This window comes from Electrophorus electricus, chromosome 4, assembly GCF_041902795.1.
Source record: "Electrophorus electricus isolate QZ-2024a chromosome 4, ASM4190279v1, whole genome shotgun sequence".
Lineage (NCBI taxonomy): Eukaryota > Metazoa > Chordata > Actinopteri > Gymnotiformes > Gymnotidae > Electrophorus > Electrophorus electricus.
In genome coordinates, this window is record NC_137500.1 from 24,047,535 (window position 1) to 24,067,383 (window position 19,849).

Sequence of the window (19,849 nt, forward strand, 5' to 3'; positions counted from 1 at the left end):
AAAACTGTATTTTGTGTTTACTTGTGTTATCTTTGTCTAATATTTAAATTTGGTTGATGATCTGAAACATTTAAGTGTGACAAACATGCAAAAAAATAAGATATCAGGAAGGGGGCAAACACCTTTTCACACCACTGTATATATATCAGTATAGGGAACATTGACAGAATACAGAATAACAACAAAGTAACAGTAATAACATTTATTATAATAGGAAATATATTACACTGTATGCATAGATTTATGTGTATAAATGTGTGTCAAGACAGACAGAAAGGCAGGTAGACAGACAGACTGACAGGTAAACAGACAAGCAAACGTATGATAAACTGGAGCTTATTATTACATTGTGAGACTGGGTTTGTTGTGGTGGATAAACCGTGTATGTTGAAGTCTAACCAGTGTATATGGGTGTGCATGTATGAGAGTGCAAGTCATGCATAAGCGCTCATATTTGTATATGTAATCACACATGTATGTGTTGGTGTATGAATTGGTCTGTGTATGTTATGTATATGATAATTGATGCAGGTGTTTTCTAGAATGGGGAGTTTTTTTAACAGGCTCAGAGAATTGTGGATAATTTAAAATCATAGATTTCTGTTAATAAAAGGTCCCCATAAATAATTGAATGTTGTCATTTAATTATTTTCAGTGACAACTTATCTTTCCAGTGATATATAAGAGTAGGTTTTTTCCAGTGTGGCGTATTTATGGGATTCTGATCTTCCACTTCTTGAGGATTATTTTCATATGTGTATGGTCTTAAAGCAGGCAAAGCAAGGGTGATGTTGGGATGCTCTAGCCCAAGGAGGGGGGTTTAAAGTGTGTGACAGAGTTCACAGAGCGCGAACACAGTGATCAGGACTGTGTTATTCCCATTCTATATCATACATGCAGTGTGATATATGATCTATGAAATACTTCAGATAGAATCAGCTGGAGATATCTATTGTTTGTTGTAGTGAAAATGGTTTTCCCACTTCTGAAAGGGAGAGATTGCAAGTACTGTTGAAATAATATTGTCCATATTGCTAAAACAGAAGGTGCATTAAAAATTGTGTATACAGCTGAATGTCACTTATCAGTATAACCGTGTGGCATAAACTTATCACTACTGACATTGACGGTAAACTTGTTAATGTATAAAATGTGCACATATTCTCTCATCCTGTCTGTAGGAGAATCTGCAGCAGCAGGTGTTGATGGGAATGGCCCCTCAGACCGCTACAGGCACTGGTACACCCGCCTCAGTTGCCACGCCCCCAACCACCATGCACCCTGTCCGTCAGGCTTCTATGGCCCCGCCCCCATCCCAACGTCCTAAGCCTCAGCCCTCCCACCAGCTGTCAGTGAGCTCAGCTGCAAACTCCACCCCACCCAAGGCTCGGCCTCAGAGTGGGAACCTCCTCCAGTCACCTGAGTCCAGTTTTGGGGCGAGGCCGTTACCAAGGCAACAGCTGTTGGTGAAGGACAGCCCTGCCCCTGGCCTCCCACATCAGTCCAGCACAGCCAATGACAGCCAGCCACCACAAGGGGGCCCTAGTGAGAACACTGAGAATGCATCAAGTGACACACCCGCCAAACCTGCTGTACAAACCAACCAACAGCATCTGCTGAAGCCAACTACTAACAAACAGGTACACACGCGCTTGTACACACACACACGCACACACACAGAACATACAGACGCACACACATATACACACACACACAGATGCACACACACGTGCACAGAGGCATACACCCAAACACACCCACACATGCGTACACACACATGCACACGCCTATGCACGCATGCACACACATGCACGGTGCCTTTGGCATAAGTACATTAAAGATAACACACAGTAAAAGTGATTCACTGTTTTTGAATATTTCACAAATATTCAATTTAGTTTTTTAATCTGCTAGAGGCCTCCTTTAATTAACACACAATTTATACAGCACATATGCATATAAAATACAATGTGCATACAGTTCATAAAGCCTGCAAGCTGCCGTATAATTCGTATAATCTGCCTGGCTTCGTATAATCTGTTTGCTTTCATTCTGGTTCTCAGGGCTCAAAGTCTCCCTCTACACTGAACCCAGCATCGGCGTCGGAGAGGACGGTGGCCTGGGTGTCCAACATGCCGCACCTGTCTGCAGACATCGAGAGTCTACGCGTGGACAGAGAGGATCTGAAACTGAAGGAGCACTCCAAGAGCATGGACGAGTCTCGGCTGGACCGGGTCAGTGCCTTTGTTCGGGGGTCAGTTGTCAGTGCCTCTGCATTGGGGTCAGTGGTCAGTGCCTCTGCTCTGGGGTCACAGGCTGTAGAAGCAGGAAAACATCCACTCATATTTACTCTCGTGGCAGTTCCATTTGCTGCTTCCATTTTGCCAACACTTGTCACCAGAGATAATTACACAATGCCTGCTGTTTCCTTGGAGAAGACTGTTTTTATGATAGCGCATCTCGGCTAGAGTCTAAGGATACCATGTCATACTAAAGCCCTTTCCAAGAAACACTGTATCAGTGCATCTGTGTTAGTAGAGATACATAAAAACACAGAAGCACAGCTGCTGCAGCTGGTGTTTTTTTTTCCTATTTTTTGCTCTGTTTGAAGACAACAGAATTCTAACTTAGGATTCTAACTCTAACTTAGTAATATGCTGAATTATCGATGCCCTGGTTGTATTCACCCCATTCATAGTGACAGTCCACAGGCTGTGTTTTTTCTCATTTTTGTGCATTTCTGCACGCATGTAGGTGCGCGAGTATGAGGAGGAGATCCACTCGCTGAAGGAGAGGCTGATGATGTCCCACCGCAAGCTGGAGGAGTACGAGCGGCGCCTGCACACACAGGAGCAGCAGACCAACAAGATCCTGCTGCAGTACCAGAGCCGGCTGGACGACAGCGAGAGGAGGCTCAGGCAGCAACAGCTGGAGAAGGACTCGCAGATCCAGGGCATCATCAGCAGGTCACAGCCCCGCCGGGGCCCAGCCAGCGGCCAGGGGAGGGGGCGGGGCAGACGTGCAGACAGGGGTGGAGGCGGGCCCCGAGCCTGCGTCTAGAGCAGGGGGGCGGGCCCGAGGGGGTGGCCAGGGGAGAGGGCGGCATACAAGTATAGGTCCTTGGTAAGGGGTTTGGCTCGCACACATCTAGGGGCATATGTCTATGTGTGTGTGTGTGTGTGTGTGTGTGTGTGTGTGTGCGTGTGTGTATATGTGTGTGCGTGTATGTGTATGCGTGTGTGTGTGTGTGTGTGTGTGTGTGATGGAGCAGTCTCGATGGAGTCCAGAAGAAAACACACGAGCATGTTGACGGGGCTGACGAGCGGATGGTGCGAAGCACTCGCTGCAAAGAAGCCCTCACTATCTGGTCCCGCAGTACCTCGACTTCGGGGCTCATGCCCTCAGCTCTCTCCCCACACTGTTCTCCCAGTGCTTGTTCTACTCATACACTCCACTTCTAAACCGGTTCAGACCCGTCGCAAGGTTCCCAGCTCGTTAGCTAGATGACGATAGGAAGCAAGCTAGGCGCGTTTAGGGACAGGTAGTGGTGGTGGAGGCGGTGGTGTAGGTGGTGGAGGTCATTCCCGAGCAGGCGTAGCGAAGGTGCAGGTGTGGGAGGCACTGCGTGAAAGAGTCGGGGTGCAGCCCTGCTAACCAGTGCTCTGTAGGCGAAGCCAGGGACAGCATGCCACGGTCATCAACGCCAACTTCCTGTCATGTGATGCTACTGTAGAGTGATACGTTTTGTGTGTAACTGTGTGGCATGTTATTGTAAGAATATGTATTATTTTTTGTGTCATTAAGTCTTTTTATTATAGTTTTTCTTTTTGACAATATTGTATGTTCATGTGTTTTCATCTGTTGTTTTGTGTATTCGTGTGTAGCTGTTTTGTGTGGCTGAATTATTGTGAAGTTTTGTCACTAGGGCCATGTGATGTAAACTCTGTTTTATACAGCATTGTGTGACAGATTCTGCGTGATGGCTTGCTTGTTTTGTCGAGTGATAGAGGTGCCGTGTGCTGCTGCTCGATTGCACGTGCGTTCTGTGCAACTGCAGTGTGGCGAGCACTCGTGCTTTGTGTGATTTTTGCTGTTGTGGGGTTGTGTGATTGTGCTGTTGTGTGCTGTGTTCCAGGCTGATGGCGGTGGAGGATGAGTTGAGAGGGAGTGGCGTTCCTGACATTAAATCCCGAATATTTACAGGAGAGGTCTGTCTCTTTCATACACACACACACACACACACACAAACAGCTCACCATAGTTCAGCACCAGCTAACCCTACTCATAAATAGCTACGTTTCCATGCACATAACAAACCGAAAATATCCAGAGCCCAGAGAGGTCGTGGTTTATATGAATATGCTGTAATTGTCAAATAGATGCTACAGGTGGCTGATTGCGTTTTCATGCATTAAATATGAACATACTCTACTTAACAAGGGTATTATTTACTGGTTTGAGAAAATAGTGTCTGTGAGCTACTGGGTACTGGCACCAAGCTTTCGAGTGTATTCAGCTTGCTTTTGAATTTCCGAAGGGGTTTGGCAAAATTGCATTTATCGACTCTGAAGTGGGAATCCATTTGGTTGGCGGAGGAGAGTAAACAATGATAATGGAATATTAGTTCTAGGTACAGTTGACATCTTTGATACGTGAATACCACGAGGAAGTAGTGCTTTATTTTTTGGCCCTGTGTTTTACTCTACATGCAGCCCAAATGTAACTGACTGCTATATTTTAAAGGTGGTGGGAAAACTGATTTGAAAACACCCATCGCTGGTCAAAATATTGAAGTATCTGAGTTCTATAATGTTGCAATCGAAAAGGTTCCTGTTTAAAGCAGCATTAGGTCAGAGATGCGGGACAGGAACAGTGGGATACGCAGGTCGTTTCAGAGATGCGGTCGGAGATGCGGGACAATAACAGCGGGATACACAGGTCGTTTCAGAGATGCGGTTGTAGATGTGGGACAGTAACAGCAGGAAAAGGTTGTTTCAGCTACTCAGATTGTGGCATTTCTGTGAAAACTCTGAATTCTAAAGCACCTCAAGGTAAACATACCTGCAGTGTGCTTTCCTCTACTTTCAGAGTCAAAGAACCACTTGTGGTACAGATTTTACTACTACAAACGTAAACAAAATGAGAACTGAGAATGAGAACTGGGAAACATAACAGATCCGGGGAAATACTAGAGCTGTGAACAGCATTTACTAGACATGCTATGGCCTGAATATCAGCATAAAGCAAAACACTGCAGGTGTTTATGTGCATGCAAACGTAGTGACTTTTAGCTCAGAGCGCCCCAACACCATTTTACCATCCGATGTTCTTTAACACATAGCACTGTGGCTGTGTCGTTCACTCATATAGTGCGACTGTGTTAATGTGAGCATTCTGTCCCCTTCAGCGTGCCTTTAACATCACCCCCTACACCCATCTCACAAAGCACTATCAGTTTGTGTGTGTATGTGTGTGTGTGTGTGTGTGTGTGTGTGTGTGTGTATGTATGTATGTGTGTGGGTGTAGGTGTGCGTGTTCGTGAGAGAGCTTGAATCTGTCCATTTTGTTTTGTAACGTGTTTTTTCTTTTCAGTGGCTGGTGTGTCTTTGTTGTGTTATAGGCAGCTACAGAGACTGGTACAGCAAACAGTTTAGAGCACAGTGACTAGTAGAGGAAACAGTGTGTAGTTAACTGTTCAGAGCACAGTGACTGATAGAGGAATCACAATGTGCAGTTAACTGTTCAGAGCACAGTAACTGATAGAGGAAACTCAGTGTGCAGTTAACTGCTCAGTGCACAGTGACTAGTAGAGTAAACAGTGTATAGTTAACTGTTCAGAGCACAGTAACTGATAGAGGAAACTCGGTGTGCAGTTAACTGTGTCCAGAACACATATACTTACAGCTTGATTCAACAACAAGGTATCTGAGGTTTGCAGTTGGTTTTGTAAAACAGCAGGGCAGTTGTTCAGACTGACTGGGCTGCTTCAGTAACTCTCCTGTTTATAAAGGTTCCTAGCTGGGTCATAGCAGTCTTTAGGGCTTTTATTATGTAGGGGGGCATATTTCTTTATAATATAGAATGCCTGTGTATAGGTGGATGGTGCATAAGTCTGCAGCTGTGTTAAAGGAAATGTCATATACATGCTATATATCAACAGTACCAGCACAGGGCCTGTGGTATCTCACGTCGTGTGAGGTGAGGGACTGTGGAACCTCATGTAGGGGGCAGCATGAGGTGAGGGTCCGTGGTGTCTCACGTAGGGGCTGCGTGAGATGAACATGAGGTGAGGGTCTGTGGTGTCTCACGTAGGGGCAGCGTGAGGTGAACATGAGGTGAGGGTCCGTGGCGTCTCACGTAGAGGCAGAGTGAGGTGAACATACGGTGAGGGTCAGTGGTGTCTCACGTAGGGGCAGCGTGAGGTGAACATGAGGTGAGGGTCTGTGGTGCATCACGTAGGGGCAGCATGAGGTGAGGGCCAGTGATGTCTCATGTAGAACGCAGGTTTGAGGTGATGGCTCGTGGCGTCTCACATAGGGAGAGCGTGAGGTGAGGGAGTGTGGCGTCTCACGTGGGGGCAGCGTGAGGTGAGGGCTCATGCTGGGAGCTGTCTGGTAGAGGATGAGCCAAATGTGGGGAATTACTGGGACTCCTGCTCTAAACACCAGCTGTCCTCTCTGCCTTTCCTCTCTCTTATCCGGCTGTCGTTCTCCTCTATCTGTTTTGCTCTTTCTCTGTCTTTCTCCTCTACTGTCTTTGGTTCCTCTGCTTTTTTAACTCTTTTCTTCTTTTTTCTTCCCAACCCCTCCCTGCTTTCTATTTCCACTTGGTTTGTTTTTCATTCATTCTCTCACTTATCTGCCCTCTTTCACTGTGCTATGCAGTTTTCTTCTCTTCTTTAACTCCTCTCCTCTCCCCTCCTCTCCTCATCTCCTTCCCTCCTTCCCTATGCTCCCCTGTTAGGATGATCCGTACTCTTCCCTGGGTTCCATTGAGCCATCCCTGCATCCAGGAGGGGAGGGGGCTCTGCCGTTAAACCCATTCTTGGGTCTCTCCTCTGTGGCCACGTCCTCAGTCAGCTCCCCGTGGAACGGAGCACTCCCTCCCCTGCCCCCGCGCCTGCACGTCAGCCAGAACGGGGATCTCCGCGGCAACCCCGACTTCCCCGGCACTGCCATCGCTGTGGGGGCGGCGGCTTGCTGGGGCGCGGAGGGAAGGCGGGAGGGTGGGAGGGTGGTCTTGTCATGTGACGTCTGAGAGCTGACAGAGCCTGGTGCAGTGCAAATGCAGATACCAAGTGACATTATATGCACATTAAATATTGTGAATCCAGACATTGCAGTATGTGTTTGTGGCCTATATGCAGAGCCGTCCACTCACATCCTTTTATCTGTTCATTAAAGGGATGTTATCTCTCTGCCATTTTTTATATGCTGCTCTTAAATGTGCCATTGGCTCAGCCTTTTTGCTTTACTAGTCTGTTAATAAAAAGGTTTCTTAAAGCTATTTAAACATTTAATCAACTAGCAGTTTATTTAAAGATTTCTTAGATAGATTCTCTTTTAATATGTACATGCTTGTTAAATGCACATGCCTGAAGACACTAGCTTAGACGTTTGCAGTAGAATTAACTTGTTTTGCATCTCTCAATAGTAGAGGACTCCATTTCTGGATCTAGTAAATCACTTATGGTTGTCAAGAGTTAGTTAGTTTCTAGCCAGAATTAGTTATTTTCTATTTAACTGAATCTGAAATATTTTTTGGTACTGGTGATGGTGGTGGTGGTGGTGGTGGTGTGTGCGTGTGTATGTATGTGTGTGTGTGTGTGTGTGTGTGTGTGTGTGTGTGTGTATGTGTGTGTATGTGTGTGTGGGTGTGTGTGTGTGTGTGTGTGTCAGGGTACCATCTATCACTCATGTCACTTCCATTTCATTTTCTATTGTAAATATGTCTAGCCAATTTGATTATTTCCAAGTGTGGGTGTTTCTGAAACAATGGCCAGTTATGCTTAGGCATGATAACAGTCATCAGTGTTGTCTGAACATTACAGAGACACACTCAAGACTACTGGACAATTAATCTGTCAGTCAAAGGCTACTTGGATTGTTATTGGACACTACATCACCTGCTGCCCTCCTGCACTCACTCTGTCTTTCTCTCCCCCAGCCAATCTACGGTGGTCACACTGGAACATGATTGACCACAGCACGAAACAGGACATGTGATTGGCCCAGCGTCAGTCCAGGAACCTCTCCTGTGTCTGATTGGCTGAGAGAGGAGAGAGAGGAAGAGCCTGAGAAAAGCATCGTTTTTACCCATCATACTGCAGCCCAATGCCCACCTACAAACACACACACACACACACACACACACACAAATATGCCATTCTACAACTCTTTCTACAATTCTACAATTCTTTCCCACTTTTTCTCTCAAGAGATTGAGCCAAAATAATGACAATCACCTTTTTTGTATGTAGTGGTATAACAAATTAGCAACTGGCTGCAGTTTACCGCTATTGTACCTGTGTAAGACCAGCTCTGGCCTCTGAGCTCTGGTCTTTAGTACAAAGAAAAAACTGCATACAGAGAGACAGTACTAAGGATTCAAACACGTCACCTTTCTTTCCTTAGTATATCTCACACACTTTCTTTTTCACTCACAATCTCTCTCTCTCTCTCTCTCTCTCTCTCTCTCTCTCTCTCTCTCAGCAGGAGTCTTTGTTGTTCACAGCATGGTGGTTGTTGAGGCTTTGTGTTGGTCTATGTGTGTGCGGTTATGGTCTGTATTATGGTTATGGACTTCATAACCCACAAGCCTCCTAATAATGACTCAATAACACTTCATTTTTTTCTTTAAACAAGCCTTTTCAAACTTTTTAAGGAGGTGTGGTCTTTTCTGAGCCAATCAGATGTTGCCATACTGCTCAGAAGCCCCTTCCTGTGCCGCCAGGGGGCGATGCCTCTTCTCTGTGCCTAAAGAGCTCTATACAAAACAGGGGGAACAAAACAAACTTTATTGACAGGAGCACACAGGACACTTCTCTTTTTGACACTTTGGAGTTTCTTTACGCTCCAGAAGGAAGCAGAATGATGTTTAATATTGTCTATGTTTGGACTTGCTGCTTTTGTGGACTTCAAGGACCCTTCTCTTCTCATCCACTTGACTGGACAGCAACACTGCAAGCAAAGAAACAGTGCAATCGCGTGTGCGCACGCACGTGCCAGAACCATCGCAAAAAGGTGTTACTAGCAGAGAGGAATCCGCTCGGCTCCCTTGAGCGAGCAGGTGTGTGTGTGTGTGTGTGTGTGTGTGTGTGTGTGTGTGTGGCTCACAGCTTTCATCTGCATACCAGTGATTGGACATACTCTGTGTACAGATGATCGTGTGCATCGATATGGGCATACGAATGGATTTGTTGATTTTCTTTCGTGAGTATGGGTATGCGTGTGTGAGGGTGAGGAAGAGGGTGAGGGAGAAACGGAGGGGAGAGAGAGAGCGTGATGGAATAGGGATACGATCAGGTGGGAAGCACCACGATAAACACGGTTTTAGGTTACATCAGCTAATGACAGGGGCTCTCCTTGGAAGGAACCAGCAGTAGAGAGACTAATACCCACTTTTATGATGAGTATTTATAACCCTAGTTCTAGTATCTATACCACTATACAACTATAGCCCATCTTTACTTCGTTAATGTTAGACTTTATTTATGCACAAAATATACCCATTGCCAACGTCGTGTACCGTGACGCTGTACTATAATACTCTCCGTAGCATGGAGAGACAGACAGACACACACACACGACGCACACACTCCTACACACTGATCAAAGAAGAAAGTAGTAGCAGCATTAATCGAGCAGTTTCATACCTCATCAGGTCCTGCTGTTTTCTTTCCTTTAGGCGCACACTGCATTAGGAGATGTTCACTTTCCCATGCTGGCTGATCGGGGAGGGGGTGTTTGAGGCTGGTAGCTGATGTCTGCTCTGAGCTTTTGTTGGCTTTGGTGTACATAGAGCTGAGGACTTTGGATTAGAGACCTGTTGATTTATACAATTTTATTCATTTTACCAAGTCCTATGGTTTTTCTGATTCTTCCTCGATGTTCAGTAGATTACACATATACACCATTAGTTTTGCTGGTAGGTTTTTGGTCAGTTGCTTTTTTAAATTTTTTTTTAAATTTTTTAATTTTTTTTTGCTGTGGGTGAAAGTATTGATATTTATTTTGTCTGCACTTCAGTTAATATATATGAAAAAAGGAAAAAAAAATCTAACTGAATGGTTCCCCGTGCCAAAATGTGCTGGTTCTAAAACTTTCCACCTTATGGGTTGTTGAGTGACAACAAACCGGACCTCCTTGCTTGTTGCCATGGCACTCTCTGTGCACGAGCAGCGATTCTGATTAAGGTGAAGAATAGATCAGTCAGTAATAAATTCTTCTCAATACAAAGCAGAACCTTCCGATATCCTAGTCACCTTTTGTGTATAAAAGTCCTCTTAAGAAAGATCGTAGTAGTGCACTGTTTCTCCTATTGTGTAGCGCTATATTTATTATTTACGGTCATGAGAGTTTGTATCTAATCTTAAGAATGATACGTCCCCACAGTGGGATCCTACCCTTAAATTTAGCCATAGTCATGGACAAGCCATACAGACCCTGTCCTTCTGCGAGGCTTTAGGAGTGTAGGAATGTACATATCTATACAGAACCGCGAGAACGCTTAAAAAAATGAAGGAAAGATTCCGTGTTTAAAATGTGAGACACCTCAGCATATGGAGAAATGTTGTGAATGTTAATATTATTAAGAAGACAATTATTATATCAAAATATGATTATTATTATTGTAATTATCATGACTTTCATTTTATTGATATAATTGATCAGCAATTTTTCTTTTTGTGAATATGAGTTTACATTATTCCAGAAGTTTAAATAATTGGACAAATTAATAAATAGATATATGCTAAGATAAAATATTCTTTAATGGTGTTTTTATTTCATTTCAATTTGCATAGTACAACTTAGTTTTGAAACAGTTTAGCTTTCCAGGCTTCAAATCTGCATCAGTGTTGCTAGGTCTGTTATGTAGCTAGGTTTGGTTTGCCTGTGAGACTGTTGTTAAGGTGATATACACAATGTACCTTCATTACATTGGTATTCAAACTTTTATTCAGTTTTGTGAAGCTGCTGCCTCTTCTTCCTTTAAAAGCAACTTCAAAACCCTGAAGTACATTTCATAATAAAAGACCCCGAGCTGTTATTAACATAAAACATCTAAAATGTGGAATATAAATAAATTACAGGATGTCATATAAATTAATACCACACATCCATGTAACCTTGAGAGACTTTTGTGGCTAAATTTTAAAACATGTGATAATAGGTTAATGCTTAATGCATAATGTGAAAAGAACTCAAGAGGCATGACCTGTAAGTAACCTGTATGTATGAGGTAAAATGATGCAAGTACATAAAAACAGAGAGACTTTTATCCAAGCAGGTGTATCGTCCAGTAAGTTATATGTCCTACATGCATTCAGGCATCGCCTGGTTAGGTTGATTTGTGCCATCACGGGTATCTGTGATATATCTACAAATATGATGTTAAAACCTGGTCATTTGCTTCCTTCAGTATCTTACATCTTATCACACACCATTAACATTTTTACAAACAAATGCATTGCATATGACATCACTTTGTATCTTCGTCATGCCAAGAGCTCCGATTTCAATCCTGACATTTAAGCTGGGAGCTATGATCTATGAGACCAGAGATACCAGATTAGAGAAGACCTTCAGTTTTAAAGCAGTAGAGGTTCTCTGCCAGGACTGTCTCAGGAAAACTCTAAATTTAAAAACTAATTTTCACCCAGTTAATAACATACTAGGTATTCATAAACCTTATTAACCTAATAAAAGCAAAGTTAGTTTAATCAAGTTTTACACACAACTCCTTTTGGTTGTCAATGTACATGAATATGTGAGCTAGGATATAATAGTAACTGATTGATAAAAGATAAATAACTGATCAATAAACCAGCAATATTGGTGCCGCAGTCAAGATTAGTTCCTTCACAAACTGGATTACTTCCAAACAGTTAAACATAAGTCAGACAAAGAAAATCATACATATATTTCAAATACAATCAACATGAATGAAAAGGTTAACAAAAAAAATTATCTCCCTAAGAACTGAGATGTTTGAGTATTTCAGGTGTTTGGGCTGATCTTCTGCACACAGACAAAACCTAGACATTTGCAGATACCGATTTTCTGCAGGGGACTCCTGACTGGCAGTGGGATTTAGTTGAAGATTGGGTTCCCTCTGTGCCAGGAAAAGCAGCATACTTTCATCAAGTACACGTCTGCTGAAGTCAGATGTACATAAAAATAGCCACATCATTTCCACTTAACACCACTCGGCGCTGAGTTCATCCCCAGACAATGCCGCTAATGTTTCGGACAGATCCAGACAGAGAGCTGGACCATGGCAGTTTGTTTAAACAGGCTAATTTTGCGAAGCCTCACCCAAGTCTAGAAAACCAGGCTTTAGTGTTTATAGCACTGCATTCTCACCACATGAACGCCTGTGTTCCAGTATGACTCGTCCATGTAGTGGGGTGAAACATGCACTATTTTGGTAAACACTCGCGTTTACCTTTGAGTTCACATGAAATCCCATAATTATTGACTACACACAGACTACTCTACGCCTGCAAACTACTACACCCATAGAGGCAACTCAATACCTATAAACCTTACACACACACACAGTTTACCTTTTAGTTCACATGAAATCCCATAATTATCATCGACCCAACTACTCCACCCCTACTGCACCCCATGTAGGCAACTCAATGCCTACAGACTACACCCATGCAGACTACTACACGCACACAACACCTACAAACTACATCTATACAGGCAACACAATACCTACAGACTACACCCGTGCAGACTACGCCACCCATGCAGACTCCTAAACACGCACCTTCAGATACACACTATGCCTCATCTAGACAGACAAACTGAAGAGGGTTCAACTCAGACATGCAGGCAAGTCAAGTCTGCCAGACAACATCCTATTTAATGAATACAGTGCAGTAGAATTATGGCACTTCATCCCACACATACTCACATCTGCTCAGTACATATCAGATGTGATATTGCTAGGGTGCTTCTTGAATAATTAAGTAGTCCTATTCTTGTTTTGTGTTATATGTTTGCTGTTCTGTAAACATCTCCTTGTAGAACTTCCCTGCATAAAAAGTTCAATAAAAACTAGAAAGCTAAAAATAAATGTTAGAAATCCTTGGCCAATTCTAATCAACAGAATGAAGAAAAGCCCTTCACATATAGACTTCACCACTCAGTGTTTGGAGATGAGTCAAAAACCAGCTATTGTGAAATTAAACTTCTATTTGTGTGTGTGTGTGTGTATATATATATATATATATATATATATATATATATATATATATATATATATATATAAAAAATATATATATATATATATATATATATATATATATATATATATATATATATATATATATATATAAAAATATACACACACACACATACATACATATATATATATATATATATATATATATATATATATATATAAACATACATACAATATATATATACATACAATATATACACACACACACAAGTATGTAATTAAAACTCTGTAAATCTCCCAGCTTTTTGCAGTTGAGACTTGAGTTCAGTCATATTAATATAAAATGCATGAGAGAATAGTGTTAATCTGACATTATCAATGAACATCTTAAAAAACCCAGAAAAAAAACCTATTTAGAGTCTGAGGGAGTAGAAAGCAGAGAGTTCTTTGTTTTTTCTTCATCCTCATCACTGAGGAAGAGGAGTGGAAACATACCAAGGAGACAGCCGATAGTGACGCCGATGGCCTTCCCCTGCAAGGGAGCACAGCAAGAGTTACAAACCACTTCAGTACACACACAAACACACACAAACACACCCTCTCACCAAGTGTGAGCTGAGTCTGGTCTGCCACATGTCTGCTTGTTTAGGCGTAAGATCAGGAATCTGCATGCCCAACCTGGCAGCTAGAGCCTCCACGTAACCTGCAAGCCTACACACACACACACACGCACGCACAGACGAGGCACTGAGAACCTCTTCCTCACATATGCACACATGAACAGTTGCTCAGAGCAGGGGCTGAAGAAGCAGGGAGCACACTTACCCAAGTCCAGCCAGGTCTGACACCAGGTTCCCCAAGGCAGCAGCTATAAACCAACACATACGTGCGGACACACCCCAACACACACCCACCCACCAAAACACACACAGTGTCAAACCTCAAGTGCATATGTAGGAAATGACTGTGTTATTCTGTAGAATATTACAGTAGGAATGAGCATAATTTTAAATTACAGTTAAAGTGATTCTACACAAATTACTGTTTTGCTACAACTGTGTGAAATGCACAAAACGTATTAAATATCAGCACTGATAGCAAAATAGATGAAGAATGTTAACTGCAAAATACTCTGGGAAATGATGTTCTTTCCCTGAGACACTCGGGTGACTCAACACAGCACTCTTCACACCCTGGTGTGACTACACACTGCACGCTTCACGATGATGCCTGCAGCCCAGTTTCCACATTCTTCTCTATTGGCTCGCAGGTTCTGCAGGCTGACCTCGACTGACCCTGGTTCCACACTCATTTAATATTCAGTGGAGAACGCATACTCATAGTGGGCGGTAGTTTAATATTTTGCTTCCGTTTTACCTGGATTTCTGGGTAGTAGATTTTCTTTATAGTATACAGGCACTGAAATGTGGCTACCAAATCTGTGTATGATGTCAATTTCTGTGAGCACCTGCCATGGTTGATATTCCAAACGTGACACCGATGGACATCTCAATCTGGGTTCCCTGTGAATGGAAGTGCGTGCAAACACACACACACACACACGATTAGAAATGACCGTTTTTATATACCCGCAGCATAGCACAGCACATTATCAGACAATACTTCCAGCACATGGTGTGTAGAGGGGACACTACTAAACACTGATCCAAGTTCAGCATGCCCCTGGTATCTTAACAAGTGTAATAAAGTGGAGTGGAGTAGAGCACTATTCTCACATCAGCACCTTTTACTCAAGCCAAGAAATGACCTGCAAAGTAGCATGTTTATATGCAGATGTAAAGTTGGCCTCGCTGAACCACTCAAGAGCCTCCTACCACTTACTGCAGCGATCATGATGGCGTTGTCAAGGAAACCGAAGCCGATAAAGGGGATGGCATTGTGAAGGAGCACTGAAACAAGAGCAAGACAAGCACTCAGGTTCAAACAGAAGAACAAGGTTCTACTGCAAAACCCTCCACCACAACACACTGTTTTTAAACGCACATAAACTATGTCACCGAATAAACGACCAAATGCTGGAGAAACGTACCACAAAATATATTTTGGTCGGCTGAAAGTCATCATAACTCACCCATACTGTTAATCCTTTGTGGTTCGTGTGTAACTGATTTATTCTGCATATTATGTATTAGAAGCTCAAGCTGTGGGCAGTTTCCCTTGCAGCCTAAAGGACTACACGGATATTATCGTCCATCATCATTTATATGAGACTAGTTCTACACTTAGTGCCCTTCTCCTGGAAAAGGATGGCATGCTCCCTCAGGGTAAGGGGTGAGAACCTCCCCCGAGGTGGAGGAGTGTCAGTATCTCAGGTTCTCGTTCTCGCTCTCGAGGGCTATGAGATCGACCACAGTGGTGTGACGGCTGCGGAAATGTGGTCACTGTACCAGACTGTGGTGGTGAAGCTGAGCTGAGCTATGAAGTGAAGCTCTCAGTTGACCAATTCATTTATGTACCCTCCCTCAACCCTGGTCATGAACTCTGGGTAATAACTGAAAGAACGAGATCGCTCATACAAGCTGCCAAAACAAGCTTTTTGCACTGTGGAGCAGGTCTCGCTCTCTGATAAGGTGAGGAACTCGGCTATCCGGGGGGAGCTCAGAGTGGAGCTGCTGCTCCTCCACACTGAGAGGAGTTGGTCAAGGCATCAGATGCTGGCCGGCCTGCGAACGGCTTCCCAGGAGGAGATCGGCATGTGGCCGACAGACACAGCTAGGCTCCTTTTCTCACGCTATGCCAACAACACACTGAGTTTGCGCAAGTAGAGAAGAACATGAAGATGAGACAAGAGAATTCATTAGGACATCTCACCATATCTCAGCTGGCTGGCATTCGGGGGCGAAGGCTCCAGTTTCTCTGGAGGAAAGAAGACAAAGTGCATTAGCTATCTGCTGGTTGGAAAGTAATTCATGTGAGGCACACACACATAACTATTACAAATATTCCCTCTGGTTGGATCTGCACCTGTACAATATCATGTTTCCATCAGTGTGGAAGCCGTTTTGTTATTTTTCAAAGTTTTCAAAGAGTTCAGACTGCTATGCTTTCATATAATAAAATATTAGACTATTATCATTTGCTGTATTACATTTAGAAAATCAGAGACACAAAGATGAGGGGCTTGTGCTTGTGGAGAAGGAGGTACCAATTTTTACATCACATCAGACTAGAGAGGAACATTTGTTTACATCTACACCATTTCTCTCAGACACATCCAGTTATTGTCCAATCTAACCTTTCTTTGGTCTTTTATGTTCTTGACATTTCTTATGTTCTTGTTACGCTTTCAAAGTCTGTAAAGTGCACTCATGTCATGTGTTTACTGAATTTTTCTCCCCACAAAGCATTGGCTAAAAGGTCTTGAGCAAGCCACAACAATCACTTAATATGACTGTTGAATTTCTGATTAAGTGCAACTGGAATTGCAAAATGTCAATTGTAATAATTATTATAATAATTGTAATAATTATTATAATTAATAATGTTAATCAGCATAAAATTAACCAGCATTAATCTTCAAAGCGAGAATCACAGACAAGTTTTTGACCACTGGTGGTCAAGTGCATAAAAGTGTGTTTGCCACATGACCATCTAATTATCAAAACACTTGTAACTGTGGCAACATGCAGAGTTGCCCTAGTTTCAGCACTTACACAAAAAGCATTGGACCCTACAAGTGGTTCCAATGCCCCCACACATCAATTTAGGCTCCATTCCAATTCACAGACATTCAGCCTTTATTCACTTCAGCTTGGAGAACATCTACACTAAAGGGGTGTCACAGCTTCTTTGTTAAAAATTCAGTTTCTAATTGCAGATATGTCTTCAAATAAATAAATAAGTGAAAAAAGAAGGGAATAAAGTGAGCAGAGGCTGTTTACGGCTTTGCACTGGAACAGCTGCCTGAAGCAGAGCTACATACCCACAGTCACCTCAGCCTGCATGCTGTGCCTGCTGACCCTTCTGCTAAAGGGGGCGTGGTCTGACGGGGGTGGGGGGTGGGGGTGGAAAAGAGATGGGGTGAGGATCAGAGGAAAAACAGGAAAAATGAAAGGCAAACCAAGATGTAGATGCAGGAGCAAAGGTAAAAAGTGAAGTTAGGGAAACGTAAGGGGCAACCCAATGTTCTGTGCACGTTTTGTGTCTCTTTTTCTAACACACCTGTAAGAACATATGAAACTGCAGAGCATTGGTGGGTCCCCAGAGACAAGGTAATGGAGGTCAGCAGTGGGTTCTTTCAATGCTCAGGGCATAACAGGCCAGGGACGACACAGAATAGGACAGAGCAGTACAGATGTACAGCAGAACAGGTTACTGGTTCTCAGACTGCAGTGATATATGACAAGCTCTAGAGTAAAGACCTCTCCCTGTCCTGTTGCTGACTGGTTTGGCATTAGGAGAACACTTAATAAATTATAAGACATGCGGACAAAGGAGGCAATGTGTGCATCATCTGTGAAAAGCACGACCAATCGCTGGTCACATGAAAGAACTACTTGCACTGCATCTTGTCAAACCCTAAAACGCTCTCGGGTGAAAACATCTCCATGGCTCCAAATGTTCTCCAGAAGAAGAAAAAAAAGCCCCCGGACGACACGGAATTTTTGGGACGCCATCCGCAGACGTTCGTGTTTGGGCTGGGAATCTCAGGAGACGCTCTGCGGTTCATTTGTAAGCGCGTAGACGTTGGTCGTCACCGCCCTGGCCGGTTCTAGCGGTTCTGTGAAAACTCCCGTCTGGGGGACAGAACTGGACTGTATTGCTTCCTCTATACAACCATTGTTACCACAGAATAAGAAAGCCTCAGATGCGTTACATAGCGTAGGCCCATGTGAACGTAACTCCGTACAGATCTCTTCGGAGTTTGGAACATTTCCAGCGCCCGTTTAGTCCTTTATTGTAGGGATGGGTGGTGCCTGCTTCCTTACCTTGGGCGATGGCTTCGGACTCGAAGCTCTGTAACTCTTTAAGTAAGCAGCTCCGCTCTGTGGGGTGCAAACTATAGATAAAGTCTTTTGCTCCTCGAGGTGTATTCAGCGGCTCCAGCTTCTCTTTATGCTTGTGCGTCCCGAGGAAGCATTTCTGAGCGCGTGACAGCGCAGGCCGTCTGAAGCTCATGCTTCCACGCGCTCCTCCGAGCGCGCAGGGACCGAGTGCTCTTTGACAAGAAAACCTCAGCATTATGAGAGTAAAACGGGGAATCCGTCTGGAGCAAAATCTGAAATTGAAACTATTAGTTGTTAGACACAGCGTAGCTAAGTAGGTGTAAGACATGCTTCTTTCCTCATGAACTTTTACCTTATTGAAAATACTGCGGTAACCTACATGATAGAAATTCTCGCTGTACCGAGACTTAATTCGTCGTTACTGTCCCAAATCTGTTGTGCTCTTTGACTTTGAACTAACGATTGCGCTTAAAGGAATTATTTCCTCTAAGGGGTATACTTAAATCTTAAACATAGTAAAGTCGTGAACTAACAAAACAAAACTGTGTTTGTGCTCCTACCTTCAAGGGTTCACATCACAGCCGAGTCAGGCTAGTATTTAGCAAGTTGCTAGTACGTAGTCCCTACTAGCAACCCCAAGGTTCCTCAGATCCGAGGACTCAATCCAGGTTAATTATTTCTGCGTATCATAAGCAGTTTAACAAACGTTGTTTGATTTCTAATAACCACATGGAAATAAGTTGCTTAACAATAACAGTTCATTTTAGTTCTATAAGACTTTCTCTGACACGTGAAATTGCTTTTCGTCATAGCTGTTTCGCAATGCATCCTGGAATATGTATTGCACTTCCGGAAAAGGAACTACGAAAACATTTACAGTACTGCAGTATTGCTTGCATTACTGTTTATTGCTATTGATAACAAAACACTTCTCGCTTAAATGAACTAAATTATGTTCGTATCAAGTAAATAGCTAGCTATTTTACTTAGGATTCAATGCATTAGATGTGTAAAAACGGTTTAACGCCACCTCTCAGATGGTGCCAGTGTAATAGTCCCACCTTGTGGTTTAAAAAATACTTTAAACGGCAATATACTACAGTACATTTATAGTTATTTTATATTTCTGTGAGCAGCGATTTACTTATTATTCTTACGATAAACCAAAATGAAATCATGTGGTGCAGTCTTAGAAATATATACAATACATTCTTGTTTGAAACTGTTAACAAATGTGTAATAATCTAAATTGTGCTTAATACAGAACTCAAAAGACCAGTCAACGACCCCGCGGCTAGCTGACCCACTGTCTGTGAACGGTTTTTAGAATCCAGTTTCCTGGTTGTTAAATCGGGTTATTTGGTGGCATATATTCCGTCTAGAGCAATCTGATCAAAACATAACAGTACCCTCGTTGTGCCGATTTCCAGACTGTCAAAGAGAAACAGTCGTCTGAAAAGTATCTT

General features: G+C 43.1%; 2 protein-coding genes across 9 annotated transcripts in view; one reads left to right on the forward strand and one right to left on the reverse strand.

Annotated features, from left to right (window-relative positions):
- syngap1a (synaptic Ras GTPase activating protein 1a) overlaps nucleotides 1–10,828 on the forward strand; it is a 73,760-nt gene extending 62,932 nt beyond the window's left edge. For 4 of the 7 annotated variants that reach the window (XM_081712823.1, XM_081712822.1, XM_081712824.1 and 1 more), the window contains 5 exons: nucleotides 1,182–1,640; nucleotides 2,064–2,234; nucleotides 2,755–2,966; nucleotides 4,136–4,208; nucleotides 6,964–9,881. In XM_081712823.1, the coding sequence (XP_081568949.1) occupies nucleotides 1,182–1,640; nucleotides 2,064–2,234; nucleotides 2,755–2,966; nucleotides 4,136–4,208; nucleotides 6,964–7,257 (1,209 nt within the window). In that variant the 3' untranslated portion in view covers nucleotides 7,258–9,881. Of the gene's footprint in view, nucleotides 1–1,181; nucleotides 1,641–2,063; nucleotides 2,235–2,754; nucleotides 2,967–4,135; nucleotides 4,209–6,963; nucleotides 9,882–9,906 lie in introns of those variants that run through there. The other 3 variants (XR_014123281.1, XM_027023898.3, XM_081712826.1) reach the window with 3 other exon arrangements.
- Nucleotides 10,829–10,972: 144 nt separating this feature from the next.
- On the reverse strand, nucleotides 10,973–19,728 carry tmem65 (transmembrane protein 65). 2 transcript variants are annotated; one of them, XM_035535326.2, is made up of 9 exons: nucleotides 18,944–19,728; nucleotides 18,366–18,655; nucleotides 17,360–17,419; nucleotides 16,249–16,293; nucleotides 15,259–15,326; nucleotides 14,885–14,939; nucleotides 14,242–14,284; nucleotides 14,022–14,127; nucleotides 10,973–13,948 (listed from the first exon to the last, which is right to left on the reverse strand). In XM_035535326.2, exons 2-9 carry the CDS (start codon nucleotides 18,616–18,618, stop codon nucleotides 13,826–13,828), a joined length of 753 nt encoding a protein of 250 aa, XP_035391219.1. In that variant the 5' UTR covers nucleotides 18,619–18,655; nucleotides 18,944–19,728; the 3' UTR covers nucleotides 10,973–13,825. The 2 variants fall into 2 exon arrangements, with proteins under 2 accessions (XP_035391219.1, XP_035391222.1); XM_035535329.2 differs by lacking the exon at nucleotides 17,360–17,419 and having other exon boundaries at nucleotides 18,944–19,223.
- Nucleotides 19,729–19,849: the final 121 nt, after the last annotated feature.

Coding starts and splice junctions, on each gene's coding strand:
- tmem65 (XM_035535326.2), bottom strand. CDS start 18,618: ATGCTGAGGTTTTCTTGTCAAAGAGCACTCGGTCCCTGCGCGCTCGGA. Junction 15,327..16,248: donor TGCCAGCCAGCTGAGATATG/GTGAGATGTCCT, acceptor CTCTTGTTTCAG/TGCTCCTTCACAATGCCATC. Junction 14,940..15,258: donor ACGCCATCATGATCGCTGCA/GTAAGTGGTAGG, acceptor TTCCATTCACAG/GGAACCCAGATTGAGATGTC.